The 12608-nt window shown below is 54.2% G+C and overlaps 7 protein-coding genes across 7 annotated transcripts; 4 read left to right on the top strand and 3 right to left on the bottom strand.

The window, feature by feature from the left end:
* Positions 1–18: 18 nt before the first annotated feature.
* BDW47DRAFT_107331 (uncharacterized protein) lies at positions 19–850 on the bottom strand. Its single transcript, XM_024812986.1, has 2 exons — positions 402–850; positions 19–326 (listed from the first exon to the last, which is right to left on the bottom strand). The coding sequence occupies exon 1, from the start codon at positions 773–775 to the stop codon at positions 452–454; it is 324 nt and encodes a 107-aa protein (XP_024671355.1). The 5' UTR covers positions 776–850; the 3' UTR covers positions 19–326; positions 402–451.
* On the top strand, positions 851–1595 carry BDW47DRAFT_107330 (uncharacterized protein). The gene has a single exon (XM_024812985.1). The coding sequence runs from the start codon at positions 1096–1098 to the stop codon at positions 1531–1533; it is 438 nt and encodes a 145-aa protein (XP_024671354.1). The 5' UTR covers positions 851–1095; the 3' UTR covers positions 1534–1595.
* Positions 1596–1824: 229 nt separating this feature from the next.
* Positions 1825–3212, top strand: BDW47DRAFT_107328 (uncharacterized protein). Its single transcript, XM_024812984.1, has 5 exons — positions 1825–2128; positions 2209–2341; positions 2407–2464; positions 2547–3104; positions 3182–3212. The coding sequence occupies exons 1-4, from the start codon at positions 2058–2060 to the stop codon at positions 2855–2857; spliced, it is 573 nt and encodes a 190-aa protein (XP_024671353.1). The 5' UTR covers positions 1825–2057; the 3' UTR covers positions 2858–3104; positions 3182–3212.
* Positions 3213–6410, top strand: BDW47DRAFT_107326 (uncharacterized protein). Its single transcript, XM_024812983.1, has 4 exons — positions 3213–3366; positions 3462–5561; positions 5642–6105; positions 6154–6410. The coding sequence occupies exons 1-3, from the start codon at positions 3324–3326 to the stop codon at positions 5956–5958; spliced, it is 2460 nt and encodes an 819-aa protein (XP_024671352.1). The 5' UTR covers positions 3213–3323; the 3' UTR covers positions 5959–6105; positions 6154–6410.
* A 96-nt stretch (positions 6411–6506) lies between these two features.
* Positions 6507–7763, top strand: BDW47DRAFT_118180 (uncharacterized protein; the record flags this gene model as incomplete). The annotated part of the gene is made up of 5 exons (XM_024815176.1): positions 6507–6618; positions 6674–7004; positions 7057–7113; positions 7185–7346; positions 7418–7763. The coding sequence occupies 5 exons, from the start codon at positions 6507–6509 to the stop codon at positions 7761–7763; spliced, it is 1008 nt and encodes a 335-aa protein (XP_024671351.1).
* Positions 7764–8028: 265 nt separating this feature from the next.
* Positions 8029–9418, bottom strand: BDW47DRAFT_107324 (putative DNA-directed RNA polymerase III RPC4). The gene has a single exon (XM_024812982.1). The coding sequence runs from the start codon at positions 9357–9359 to the stop codon at positions 8058–8060; it is 1302 nt and encodes a 433-aa protein (XP_024671350.1). The 5' UTR covers positions 9360–9418; the 3' UTR covers positions 8029–8057.
* A 1048-nt stretch (positions 9419–10466) lies between these two features.
* Positions 10467–12326, bottom strand: bna4 (kynurenine 3-monooxygenase). Its single transcript, XM_024818916.1, has 3 exons — positions 12061–12326; positions 11789–12003; positions 10467–11719 (listed from the first exon to the last, which is right to left on the bottom strand). Exons 1-3 carry the CDS (start codon positions 12176–12178, stop codon positions 10538–10540), a joined length of 1515 nt encoding a protein of 504 aa, XP_024671349.1. The 5' UTR covers positions 12179–12326; the 3' UTR covers positions 10467–10537.
* Between the last annotated feature and the right edge of the window lie 282 nt (positions 12327–12608).

Here is a 12608-nt window from a genome sequence, read left to right as displayed (position 1 = left end):
TTCCGACAAACAAACACAGTGCGCAACGCTGCCTGATATGTCTGACGTCAGGTCATGTGATACGTTTGTCCGGTTTGCAGTCTCATCGCTCTCCGACAATCGACTTCTGCGCCAACGCATCGCCTCCCAATCAACATCCCATATCCCTGGACTGCCCTCGTCGCATTCCTCGGAGGTGACGCTGCGAGCTACATGCCTCCCAATCGATTAGGAACCATGGACGATTTGAGCAGCGATGACTACGTGGCGCGAGTCCTCGCGCGTGAGGCGCGGGACAACTCCGCCAACTACGCGAGACAGGGAGCAGAGGCGTATCTGCCGCGACGGTACGACTAATTCCATACCTAGTCACTATGTCATTAGTGCGCAATTGGACCATGCTAACACGATGATGGTGACAGACCGACCGGCGCGGCCCCTAAACCCAACACCCGATTCTTGCGCCACATCATCAATCAGACGGACAGCCATAACGCGGCGCTGAAACGCAAGGAGGAGAGAGAGGCCCGGGATAAGATGCAGCAGCTGAGAAGGAACCGTCTGTTGTCGATGGACGACCACGACCACGGCCGCGACAGTCGTCACCGCCCCCACCGCTCATCGGACACCAAGGAGTCAGAACGCGACAGGAAGGACCACCACCGGCACGCGCATCGCCGGCGGCGCAGGAGTCGCTCGCCGTCAGGAGACAGGGAGCGCTCGCACAAACACAGACGGCGGCATGAATCCTACGACGATGACGACCGGTCCGACCAAGACCACCGGCACAAATCATCCCGACGGAGCAGACGACACCGCTCCGAATCCCGATCGCGAAGCCGCTCCCCGCGACACGACCGAGACCACGAGTCGAGTCGTCGCCACCGTCGCCGGCACCGCAGGCGGTCCGCCTCCCCGTCTCGATCTCAGTCGCGATCGCCCGACGGGGATCACCCGCGCACAAAGGCTCGTGACGAAGGCCGTCGTTCTCGCGGACACGGCTCTTCCCGCCGCCTCTCGCCCTCATTCAGCAAGAGCGCATCGCGTCTTGCGCAACCACAACCTGAACACGACTCCGACCCTCTCGAAGATCTCGTCGGGCCCCTACCCCCGAAGATGGACCCACCGATTCGCTCTCGCGGCCGAGGCGCCTACAATCTCAGCAACATTGATGCGCATTTCGCCGCCGACTACGACCCGTCAATGGACGTCCAGCCGGACGAAGAAGAAACCAATAAACCGTCCAGTGGACGCTTAAGACGGCACGTTGCTGGTCTAATGACCGCCGAGGATGACTGGGAGGCGTCCCTCGAGGCGGTGCGTGACCGCGCGCGGTGGAAACAGCAAGACGAGGATCGACTGCGCGAGGCTGGGTTCGGCGATGACTTTGTCCAGCGGTGGAAGAAGAATACTACCGCTTCTGCTACTGCAGCTGGTGACGACGAGAGTAGGATCGAAGACGTGAAGTGGTCGCGCAAGGGCGAGGGTCGAGAGTGGGATCGGGGGAAGGTTATGGACGAGGATGGGCATGTGGAACTCAAGGCGCCTTGGTAATTATTTATTCTTTGATTCTTTTCTACAGTATTAGCGAACATGGAATTGGGGTTGGATTGGAGTCTGGAATAATAAGCCTATCACTATCAGAGCATTCTATGAACTACATTCATCAATTGTCTGAGCAGATGTATACAAGATTGATAAGATCAACAATAAAGCAGACCTTTCCCAAAAAGGAAACCCGCGATCCGGCTCCATTCCGCTGGTTTGTCAGAGCGCGGAAATCCACAGCTCACCTCATCCAGACTCATTCACTACATAATCCATAACCATTGTCAATTATTGATTCCTAAGCATTGCAAATATCCGCTTAATCATACGTCATTTATTCTTGGTCGTTGGGTTTGGATCATCAATGCCCAGGGGCTAGTCGGGACGCTTTCGTGATCGCGGGGTATATATATATCCGTTTCTTTGTTGGACTTGCAGTCTGTCTTGGAACTGTCGGCTTTACTATATAGTGCATCTCCTTCTGCATAAACCGTTGTACATTGACAATTCAAACCAGCGCAGACTGAATCATGACAGACCAGTTCGCATACTCATTCCCCTGGCCTCTAGAAGGCTACGAGGACCAGGAGCCTCTATCCGAGTAAGTCCGGTCGACCTAGACAGCACAGCAAATCAACACGACCACCTCCAGCAATCTACTGACCAGCGTTCATCATGCAGAGAAAAGAATGAAGACGGAAAATCCCTCAAAAACCCCCAACATGGCATCGTCAGCAAAGCATACGAGGAATTCCCCGATCCGTTGACGAAAGGCCGGCGCGGGGGGTTCGATATCCACATCTATCATTTTCAGGTTCGGCGACACCTTGTCACCATGGGCGATGATCAGAGTGACCCTTTTCTAACATGTCTATGCAGAATAATCCAGACCAGGCAGCTTACGCCCGGGCTCTCTGGGAGAGAATCAGACGGGAGTGTTAGTAGCGCATTTCTTCTTTTCAGACATAACTGTAGTAAATCAGTAGGTGTATAAGCTGACAGCAGTTTAAACGAGCCAGTCCCCGAACTCCGCATCTACCGCTTCTTCGACCAACCCGTTGGACCGCACCCAGTCGCTATGTTCGAGGTCAATATCTTCACGCCGGCGCAGTTCGGCGCCTTCATCCCGTGGCTGATTATCAATCGGGGCCCGCTGAGCGCGCTAATTCATCCCAATACCGTGGAGCTAGAGGAAGAGCGCAATCACACGCAGCGGGCGACGTGGTTGGGAGAGAGAATCCCGCTGGATCTAAGGCTTTTTAAGCTGATGAAGGAGGCGCACACAAAGCAGGAGTTGAAGGCGGAGCAGAAGGGGAAGCAGAGTCTATAGCTTTCTCTTGTTTAGTTTTGGATGCGAAAGTTTATTGGTAAATGAATCCAGATGTTACTCATCCATCGTGATGGCGTCGCTAGTGCTGGATATATAGTTCACCTGAGTCGTCATCCGGATTCATCTGTCAGACCTCTGCTGCAGTAGAACAGCCTCTCCAAACGTAATGCAATCAAGTCGCTAGCATATACTCGGTATATATGACCAGTCAATTCGACGCCTAATCAAGAGGTTGGAAGGTTGAAAAGTGGGTAACTGGTCGAACACGGGTCGACCCATAAAACCACGCGTAGGTCGCGTTCCTTTCTGACAGGTCATAAATAGTGGAAACGACAAACGCAATGTCAGGTTTCTGCACTTGCATCTTCCCATTCTTCTTTTTCTCAGAGAATGTTGTTGCTTTCCTACTAACACACCCTCCAACCGCTGTCGTCTGAACACTGCAATCGCATATCCATCGCCGTTGATGGGTAAATCCACCGGAGCCGGTCCGCTCCGTCGAGTCACCGGTGAGCTCGCTATTTGTTTATCATATGGCCGAGCTGTCGATGTGGAAAGGACTGTGGCTGAGGATGCTCACTAACTCATGTGGTGCTATCGAAAGAAAATTCTCCGAATCCGCCGCCACGCTCACGCACTCCTAAAGACGATACAGATGCATCTCCGTCAACGCCCAAAAAGAATCAACGGACGAGGAAGCACAAGAAACGCACCCCATCTCTCATCGCCTCCCCATCAGACAAGGTGACAGCTCGTCCGTCCAAGCGGAAGAGAATCCCCGAATTGCGTAGGCAGTCAGACCGACCTCGCGACACACCAAACCGTCGAGCAGATTCGCAGTCGGACGACGATGCTTCCAACGACGAGTCAAGCACGAGGACAGCACCGCCGAGGGCCTTTAAATGTGCCGACGACCAAGATGCTGCTTCCGCAGAGCCCTCAGAGACAAAACGTGAGCATCCCACCCCGCCGGTCACACCCAGAAAAGCCATACGAACCTATCCACCACCGACACCGTCAACGCCGAGAAAAGGAAAGCAAGGTCGAGCGGTTGGTAGCCGAGGCCGATTCAGTGAGTACGAGCGTGAGCTACTGGAAGATTTCAAGATCAACTTTTGCAATACTCACGGCATCAATGGATTCGACTTCAACCTCATGATCCAACACTCAGATCGGGATCCTGGTGATGGCGTGTTTCCCAAACACATCATCAGGAAACACGATTTCTGGGATCGTATATACGAGGTTCTTCCCACGCGGAATGCCGAGTCAGTTTGTCGCTTCATGAGAAGGCACTTTCTCCCGTATAAGCAGGCTTCACATACGTGGACCTCTGCGCAGGATGAAGAGCTCATTTCTCACCATTTGGTGTATGGCGCTCAGTGGGCTTTTATAGCCAAGCAGCTAGATAGAAGCTCCGATGATGTCGCCCAACGGTGGCGGAATCAATTGCAACACCGGACCACGATGAACCAAGGGGTTTGGTCCCAGGCCGAAATCCAAGGCCTGTTGGACACCTTGCAGGCGATGTGGGACCGGATGAAGCAGGTTGGTGAAGATGCCTTGTTAGGCCGGGACATCTACGAGATGGACCCCTCAATTGACATTTCATGGTACCAAGTGAGCCATGGCCTAAGCCATTCCCGCTCGGAACAGCAGTGTGGAGACAAATGGCGGAAGATCAGGCGCAAGGTCTTGCTTCGGCGTTTCAATGGGGAACCAGATGCTGTTTTCGATGCCTGGAAAGAAGCCTGGTATCCTACACCCGTTAAACGGAAGGACTCGTCCCCTGGTGATACGTCCAAGCAGTATGAACGCTGGGCGTTTGTGCCGTCCGATGACGAGTTTGAGGGTGCAACCCCCTCGTCAACGCGGAAGTCCATGTCTAGGTCTCTTACACCAAAGCATTGGATGGTGGCCAACCCAGGACGATTATCCCCTTGGGAAACTCCTAGTAGAAAGCCTTCTGCACGTCGTGCCGGATCGACGCGAGAGCCTATCCAAGAGTCTGAGTTTAGTCCCAGCTCTAGGTCGAGTTCAATATCAAGTTCCTCAGGGAGCGAGAGTAGCGCCGAGTCTGAGAAAATGAAGCAACCCGCCAAGCAGCGCCCACACAAGGCGTCTGTGAAAGGTGACCAACCACTCCGCAAGGAGCGATATATAGATGGGCCGTCAAAGGCGTTGAATGAAAATACTTTCAAGAATACCAAACCCAAATTGAAAGATCCGTTCAAGCCGACGTCCATGACCAAGGCAATGAACACTAGCCGATGTGAATCTGCCCAAGATTTCAAGGCTATTGCAGCTGAGCCGCAGCGAAAGCAAGTATTTCCAAAGCAGAAAATGCAATCAAGGCCACCTGTAAGACCAAGTGTATTTGAGTCCACGCCTGAATCTTCGGATGAGAGTGATCTTGATTCAAGACAGAGCGGCCCATCAGTAGTCTATCTCGATTCTGAGTCCGAGTCTCAGTCTTCTGACGGGAGTGACTTTGGCTCTGATGGCAGCGAAATTGCGGAGGGGGTCATATCTCGGAGTGTAAAAACCGGTACCCCAGTTAGAACATCGCGATCCCGTGCGAGGCCTTCGTTCTTCAAATCTCTGGGCGTTACCGGCGGTCAAGAACCAAGCTCATCGGAAGATGAAGCAGTCGGATCATCTTCCAGAGCAGACAGTCTGTATGATGAAAGCGAACCAAAGGAGAGTAAGTCCAGCGCAAGACCACTCTATGTGTCATGAGAAACGCCACAACCAAGTCCACGCTGGTTAATCATTCCAATACAGAGCCAAGATACCGCAATGCGAGTCGACAGTCAACTCAGAAGGCGCCCACGCGCGGAGCCTCATCTGAAAACCCATTACCATCGAGCGACACCGAAACTACAACGAATTCGGAATCTGAAAGCGAGCCGGAAATCCAAGTTAGGATTAACAACGGCCCCTCACGCCGCAGGTCAGCTTCCTATCAACCGACGACCAGGAATACCCGGCGAAGAATGCAAGCAAAACAGCGACTGGTGACCCCTACACCTATTCGGCACGAGACCGACGACACGGATACCGAGCGTGATGGCAGTGACGAGGATGGAAGAGGAGACTAGCGGCATCGATGGGTTGCAAGCGGAAGAGTGCGCTGAAATGGTAGTTTTCTAGTATATTCCCAACCCTGTATATTTGTTGTATTTGTTTGATTTATTTTGGGAAAGATATCCACGCGAGATTTGTTAGGGATGGTTGGTGATTGAATGCTCGTTTGGTCAGCTGGCCCTGATTATATCATTAGGAATGGAGCTCACTCTTAGGGGGGGTTACAGGGTTACATTGACAGACCCATGGAGACCCATTTAGGGTTTGCTACTTGTATGAACTCCAGATGACACGGTCTGACTGTGTAGGGATGTGTGATAAAGATATAGATGAGACGGTGGGGTGGAGGAAGAGAGAAGAAGGGAAGAGGAGGTTGATATAGATGAGCACGGGACCTGACAGTGTGCATGATTAGTGCACGCTTATCCTTTTGATGTATCACTTGACCAGCTGTCTTATTATATACAGTATATACTTATAAATTATAGAGCAATCCTACTTATATCTTGAATGCACTCTATGTTCTCTAACACTCAGCGAGCATAACAGCATCATGTTAGGCATGTTGAACCTCCGAGGGTATACCCTCGCTCTATATTGTATCCTCCACACAGTGGATGCATCGAGAATAGATCTCACAGCGACCTCTATCCCCAACTATGTCTTGGACTACGGTATACTCACTGAACCCTAATACCACCCTACCAGGCACAGAACTAACTTCCACAGCCCCCCTCGTCTGGCTCCACAAAGAAGACCCATATATGCCCTCTGACATAGGGCAACAACTTGGCCACACAACCCCCCAAGTCAACTGGAAACCGATCCACGGCGCCCCCTCGCCGCTGACACTCAACAACCTCGACAGTCTCAACGACCTGGGAAACACCAGTGTCTTCTTAACGTCGATCGAGGGCATCGATGCTGATCCGCAGCCGGCATGGTTCCGCGGTGTGACCCCAGACGAGAATGGTCAGACGAAAGACGCAGTCACTTCGACTATTATCGTCCGTGAGCATGGTGATAACATCGTAGACGCATTCTACTTTTATTTCAATGCGTGAGGGCCCTTTGTATCAAGTCATCATGGTATCTAGTCTCATCCAAGTCAGGTATAACCAAGGGAACACCGTCCTGGGAATGGAATTCGGAGACCATATCGGAGATTGGTTAGTATATACTGTCTACACTACCTACCCCAAAGCTAGACGCTTGAACACGCAAGTAATCATACTTATAGGGAACACAACATGATCCGCTTCGAAAACGGAACCCCCAAAGCCCTCTGGTACAGCCAACACTCCAACGGGCAGGCCTTCACCTACGACGCCACCGAAAAGCAAGACAAGCGACCACTCGCATACTCCGCCAAAGGCGCCCACGCCGTCTACGCTACCGAAGGGTATTTTCCCTCCCTCCCAGTCAATATTCCCCCACCCAAAAGCAAATACTAACACATAGTTATCTACACAGCAACCACGACCACACAATCCCGCACCTGAACCTCCCCGCAGGCTTCCTCGTCGACACCACCGAGAAAGGCATCCTGTGGGATCCCGTGCAGAACGCATACGCCTACAGCTACGACGACGCGGATGGGTCCTTTCACCCGTATGACCCCGCCTACCCCGTCAGCTGGCTGCGGTTCAATGGGCGGTGGGGCGACGATGCCCTCCCTGGGGGTCCGTCCTTGTTTGGACAGCCGAAGTATGCGGCGGGGCCGAATGGGCCGCAGTTTAAGAATCTAGTGCGCGAGAATGTGTGTCCTGACAAGCCTTGTGTTGTGTTGCCTGTGAGGATCTGGGGGACGAGTCGGTAGTTAGGAGGCGGGTATTTACTGGATGGGTTGGTACCGTTGATTGAACATAGTGTGGGTATTGAAGGTTGTCTGTACGGAAATATATAGTGTAGGTACATACGGATGGTATATGTACACAATTAGTGTAGCAGTCTTTATTAGAACATCGTTTACACAACTAATCTACAAGCAAAAAGTATATGAATATGTATATATATCTTGTTAACATCACAAGACAGCTCTATATTTTGACATCCCACATGCTAAATCATAAATATACTAACCCAAACAAAGTAAGCCGGCACACTCTGACACCTACAACATCTCTCCCCAATTAGGCATAACAGTGAACTTCCCACTAAGCTGCCCCATAGCCCACACCTTCCTCTCCTCCTCAGGCTCATCCTCCACCGACGCCCCCGGCGGCGTCGACGCGATAACCGCCTCCTGGAGGAAATCCACAGCCGTAGCACGGTCCAGCTCGAAGCTGATCCCGCCCCACGTCATGGTAACCCGGCCCGAGGCATGCACGTTCAGTTTGCCGACGCGGCCCGCATTGAGCTGCCAGTCGGTGGCCGTGACGACGCGGGGCGGTTCGCGCGTCGCGGAAGACTCGTCCGGCCCGTCGAGGACCTCGACGCCGTATTCTTGCTTCACGGGGGCGTCGGGCTGCGGGGCTGTCTCGCCGGTGGGTTGTTGTGGTGGTGCTGCTTCGGTGGCGTTCTCGGTGGGTGCAGAAGAAGCCTCGCCGGGGGCGACCAGATTGGGCGTCATGGGCGGGAACTGCATGAGGAAGAGCTGGCCGGAGAGCTTGTCTTCGGCTTCTTCTTCGTCCTTCTTCTCGGCTTCTTCTCCTTCGGGCTTTTCCCCGTCCTTTTCTGACTCGGTGGCGGCGACGTCTGGTCCGCTGGTAGATGCTTCGGGCTGTTCGGCGTTAGGCTCTTTCGCCTCCGCGGCGGGGGCTGGCGGCTCCTTCCAGAGTAGATCCTTGATGACCAGCAGGTCCTGTGCGTGGCGCTCGTATTCCTCGATGTCTTCCTTCGTGCGCAGGAGACTCTTCTCCTCCTTGACGACGGGTGGCTCGGACGGCTCCTTGGAGTCTAGCTTCCGGCGCACCTTGACAGTTTGCACCGGCAGGAACCCATCGTCCGTGATCATGGATTCATCCGCGTGCGGCGCAACATCCGCCATGTGCTGGTCGTCGTCGTCGGTGGGCTCCGGCTTCACCTTCGGTTCAGTCTCAGGCTGCTGAGCCGGGGACTCGTCATCATCCTGCACGAAGAGCGCATCGTCCTCAGCGGCTTTGCCCTTCGCCTGCTCACGGAGCTCGGCGGATTTACTCGAGCTGGACTCCATATTGACACTGACCACCCGTTCCTCATGCTCATGTCTCTCGACGCGGATAGGCCGCAGGCCTTTCTCGCCCGACGCCCCCGCGCCCTTAACAGCGACCTTGCCCTTCTTCTTATCCACGACCTCCTGGCCTTCATCATCCGAGCTATCCAAATTAATCTGGTCGATACTAATGCGAACATCGGTATCACTCTCATCGGACGAAACATCCCGACTAACGGCCCCACTCCCCAAATCAATAACCGACCGACTCCGCCTCGACATAGACGACGCGCGCGAGTCATTCCCCCCAAACCGCTGCGAGAAGCCTCCACGACCTCTCCGCGCCCCCATACCAGACCCCAGCGGTCCAGCAGACCCCATCGCCCCGCCCCGTCCACCAAACCCTCCTCGTCCGCCCGGTCCACCAGTCCCGCGCCCCCGGCCCTTCTGGATAGCAGCAGCCTCAGCCAATCGCTCGCGGTTGCGCTGAGCCTCAAGCTTCTCAATCGCCTCTCGCTCTTCCTTGCTGCGTCGGCCAACCGCTCGCGGCTTGTACTTGAGGGTCGGCTTGGCGGGCTCGCCCCCCGGCCCGGCCGCCGCGGCGGCAGGCGGCTTGGATGTTGGACGGATACTCCCGGACGGGGTGGACTTCTTCAGAGACTGGAGACGTTGGACGGGAGGTCTGGGAGCGGACGGACCGGCTGCGCCCGGTGTCGGGGCCGGGCTCTCGGAGGGAGTTGCTGCATCTGTTCGGCGGTTGGCCGCGGCGGCGGATGCGCCTCGTCGGGGGTTCGCTTTGGGAGGCATGGCGATCTTTATGCCTCCACGACACTGCCTGTCCTTTTATCGGGGAAAGGAGAGTGGAATCGAGGCGTTAGAGAGAAGAGGGAATCTAGGATCGACGATAGACGGACATGGGCGGGGTTATTAGAGGGGCCCTTGAATGACGCCTGGGTGGGGAAAAAAAGAAAAAGATTAAATGTATAGTAAAAGTCAATATCCCATCTATTATGCGTGTAGATGATAATGGATTAGACAGGGGAATATAACAGTGCTGAAAGGTTTTCGCGATGAGTCTTGAGTTGAGTTGGAGATTTGGATCCGATCAGAAAAAAAGAAGCGCGCGTTTAAACTAAGCACTGATGCGGGGCGGGGCGCTAAACCGGATGCGGATGTCTTCTATACTACGACATTGATATGATATTTGATCTGATAGATATATATATGGGCTAATAAATTATCAAAAGGGCATATATACCAGTTTATACACTTATCCACGTGGAGACCTGCACCGGCGATCCGCCCGGTGCTTTGACTACACGAGATGCGGCTGGGAGGATACGACGAGACTGTTAAATAGGAAAGAATGTAAATTTCTCCTTGACACATTCTCACTGTAGCGTACAAAGAGTATCGTAGTACTCAGAGTCAAATATACAAAATAAACAGGGTATGCACAGTTAACAACCCCTCGACCAAAGACTCCCCAAGCGGCTCCAACCAGCTCGCACAAGCGACCCAAGACACTGCCGGAACGAATACCTCCACATGAGGACGCCCGCAACTGCCACACTGGAGACCACAAGAGACCCCAGGCCCAAACCCAGCACCGTCCCCTGGTGGCGCGCAGCCCGGATGACGTCCGAGTACCGCTGGTTGCTGAAGCTGACGCGGGAGTATTGCGTCTTCCAGCCCAACCGGGGTACGTATCGGTCGAGCGACTCCTCGACGGACTTGCGGAGCTTGTACAGTGGGAGTTTGACGCCCCAGCGCATCTCGGCGTAATTCTGCTTGGAGAGATCGTTGATCGCGTGCGTGTCTGCCGAGCGCTGGTCGGTGTATTGCTTCAGGGCGGTCTCGCGGCGCTGTGCGCGGACGCTGGGCGACACCTTTATGTCGTATAGATCGGAGCTGTCTAGACATTCGAATAAAATGCGGATGTCTTCGAGGCCTGCGTTGAGACCCTGGCCGTAGAAGGGGAGGACGGCGTGCGCGGCATCGCCGACGATGACGACGCTGGAGCCGTAGTGATGGGGGTTGCATTTGATGCTGATGAGGGGAAGATGCGGGTTGCTCGCGAACTGCTCTTGCAATGCGTGAGGCGAGATCAGGTTGGGGCAGACGCCGGGGAAGTTCGCTTGAAAGAAGTCCACCAGTGTCTCGGGGGACTCGGTCAGTTTGGTGTAGTGGATGGCAGGGGAGAAGAGGGTGCAGGTGAAGGATTTGTCTGCGGACGGCAGGGCGATGAACATGTACTCCTTGCCCGGCCAGATGTGCAGATGGTTGGGGGAAATGCGAAAGTCGCCCTCGGTAGACGGCGGAATGCGGAACTCACACCACAGGGTATCGATATACTCCTGCTGGTAGTCCACACGCGCGAACTTCATCATGTGGAAGCGCGCGGCGGAGTGTGCGCCATCGGCGCCAATCATGAGGTCGAACGGTACCTCGATCTCCGGGTATCGGTTGTTGGAGTTAGGAGTGGGCGAGTCCCCCGGGAGTCGACGCTCAAACCAAGCGCGGTTGGTGTGGAAGTCGGCGCCGGTCAGTTTATGGTTGAAGAACAGTTTGACGTTGGGGGTGCGTTCCAATTCGTCGAGCAGGGCGTTGTTCAGGATCCCTCTATCCACTGCATTGATGGCCTGGGATTTGAGTTAGACAGTCTTGATCACGAGCGTCAACGGAGAGGCTTAAGCCTCCAAGGCACTGACCTGTCCATGCACATCATACAGCTGTGCAGCTTCCCACAGCTCCTCCCCGTCTTGGCCATGGATCATGCGACCATGCATGGGGATCGCATCGTGCATGATCCTGTCGATCAGCTCCTCCCGGTCCGAGTGTCTCATCGCATTGATCCCGCGCTCGGAGAGAGCGAGATTAATAGATTTGGTGAAATTGAGGGGGATCGTGGCAGGATCGCGAAGATCTATACTGTTGTTAGATCAATATAAACAACCACGTTGGATAAAGAGCATCAACATACCCCCTCGCAGCTCATACACCTCAACATCGTCCCCTCTGGCCGCCGCATACAACGCAGCCAGCGACCCCACGGGACCAGCCCCAACAATAACAACCTTCTGTCTCGTCGACTCAACCATGAAGACGATCTGCCCGCGGCACGACAAGTGGGGAGGAAATCTCGATCGGAGAGGGGTATATACCACCGATTGTTGTCAACCACGCACCGTTTTGAGTCATCGAATGAAGCAGACAGTGGGGCGTCTTTCAAATGAAACTGGATTAGGCCGTGGCTCACCGGGGAAATAAAAGGCAGTTAGTCCCGTTTGGAGCAAGGATTAGTCGATCGAACCGGTGGATGTGGATCCCCGCGATCTCTTATCGGGATGGCCGGTTCTGCACCGAGAGACCGCCCACGTGATATATTTCCGACATGATGAGTCAGCGATGGGTACCCGACTCACCGCCTACACTAGTCCCTTTTCGGACGGACACACTAGGCCTAATCCGGAAAGTATCATTTTGCCTGATTTTATTTTCTTGGATTTTCTCAATTTCCTGCGGGGGATC

The sequence above is a fragment of the Aspergillus candidus genome (assembly GCF_002847045.1).
Source record: "Aspergillus candidus strain CBS 102.13 unplaced genomic scaffold BDW47scaffold_28, whole genome shotgun sequence".
NCBI lineage: Eukaryota > Fungi > Ascomycota > Eurotiomycetes > Eurotiales > Aspergillaceae > Aspergillus > Aspergillus candidus.
Note: the sequence above shows the minus strand (reverse complement) of the source record. Positions and strands in the feature narration are given on the sequence as shown.

Bases quoted from the DNA above. Each gene is read 5' to 3' on its own strand.
- BDW47DRAFT_107331 (XM_024812986.1), bottom strand. From the start codon at position 775: ATGATTTGTGCCGGTGGTCTTGGTCGGACCGGTCGTCATCGTCGTAGG.
- BDW47DRAFT_107330 (XM_024812985.1), top strand. From the start codon at position 1,096: ATGGACCCACCGATTCGCTCTCGCGGCCGAGGCGCCTACAATCTCAGC.
- BDW47DRAFT_107328 (XM_024812984.1), top strand. From the start codon at position 2,058: ATGACAGACCAGTTCGCATACTCATTCCCCTGGCCTCTAGAAGGCTAC. The intron at 2,129-2,208 runs GTAAGTCCGGTC...TTCATCATGCAG, and splicing joins GACCAGGAGCCTCTATCCGA to AGAAAAGAATGAAGACGGAA. The intron at 2,342-2,406 runs GTTCGGCGACAC...ATGTCTATGCAG, and splicing joins TCCACATCTATCATTTTCAG to AATAATCCAGACCAGGCAGC.
- BDW47DRAFT_107326 (XM_024812983.1), top strand. From the start codon at position 3,324: ATGGGTAAATCCACCGGAGCCGGTCCGCTCCGTCGAGTCACCG. The intron at 3,367-3,461 runs GTGAGCTCGCTA...TGCTATCGAAAG, and splicing joins TCCGCTCCGTCGAGTCACCG to AAAATTCTCCGAATCCGCCG. The intron at 5,562-5,641 runs GTAAGTCCAGCG...ATTCCAATACAG, and splicing joins TGAAAGCGAACCAAAGGAGA to AGCCAAGATACCGCAATGCG.
- BDW47DRAFT_107324 (XM_024812982.1), bottom strand. From the start codon at position 9,359: ATGTCGAGGCGGAGTCGGTCGGTTATTGATTTGGGGAGTGGGGCCGTT.
- bna4 (XM_024818916.1), bottom strand. From the start codon at position 12,178: ATGGTTGAGTCGACGAGACAGAAGGTTGTTATTGTTGGGGCTGGTCCC. The intron at 12,004-12,060 runs GTATGTTGATGC...ACAACAGTATAG, and splicing joins GGTGTATGAGCTGCGAGGGG to ATCTTCGCGATCCTGCCACG. The intron at 11,720-11,788 runs GTCAGTGCCTTG...CTCAAATCCCAG, and splicing joins TGTATGATGTGCATGGACAG to GCCATCAATGCAGTGGATAG.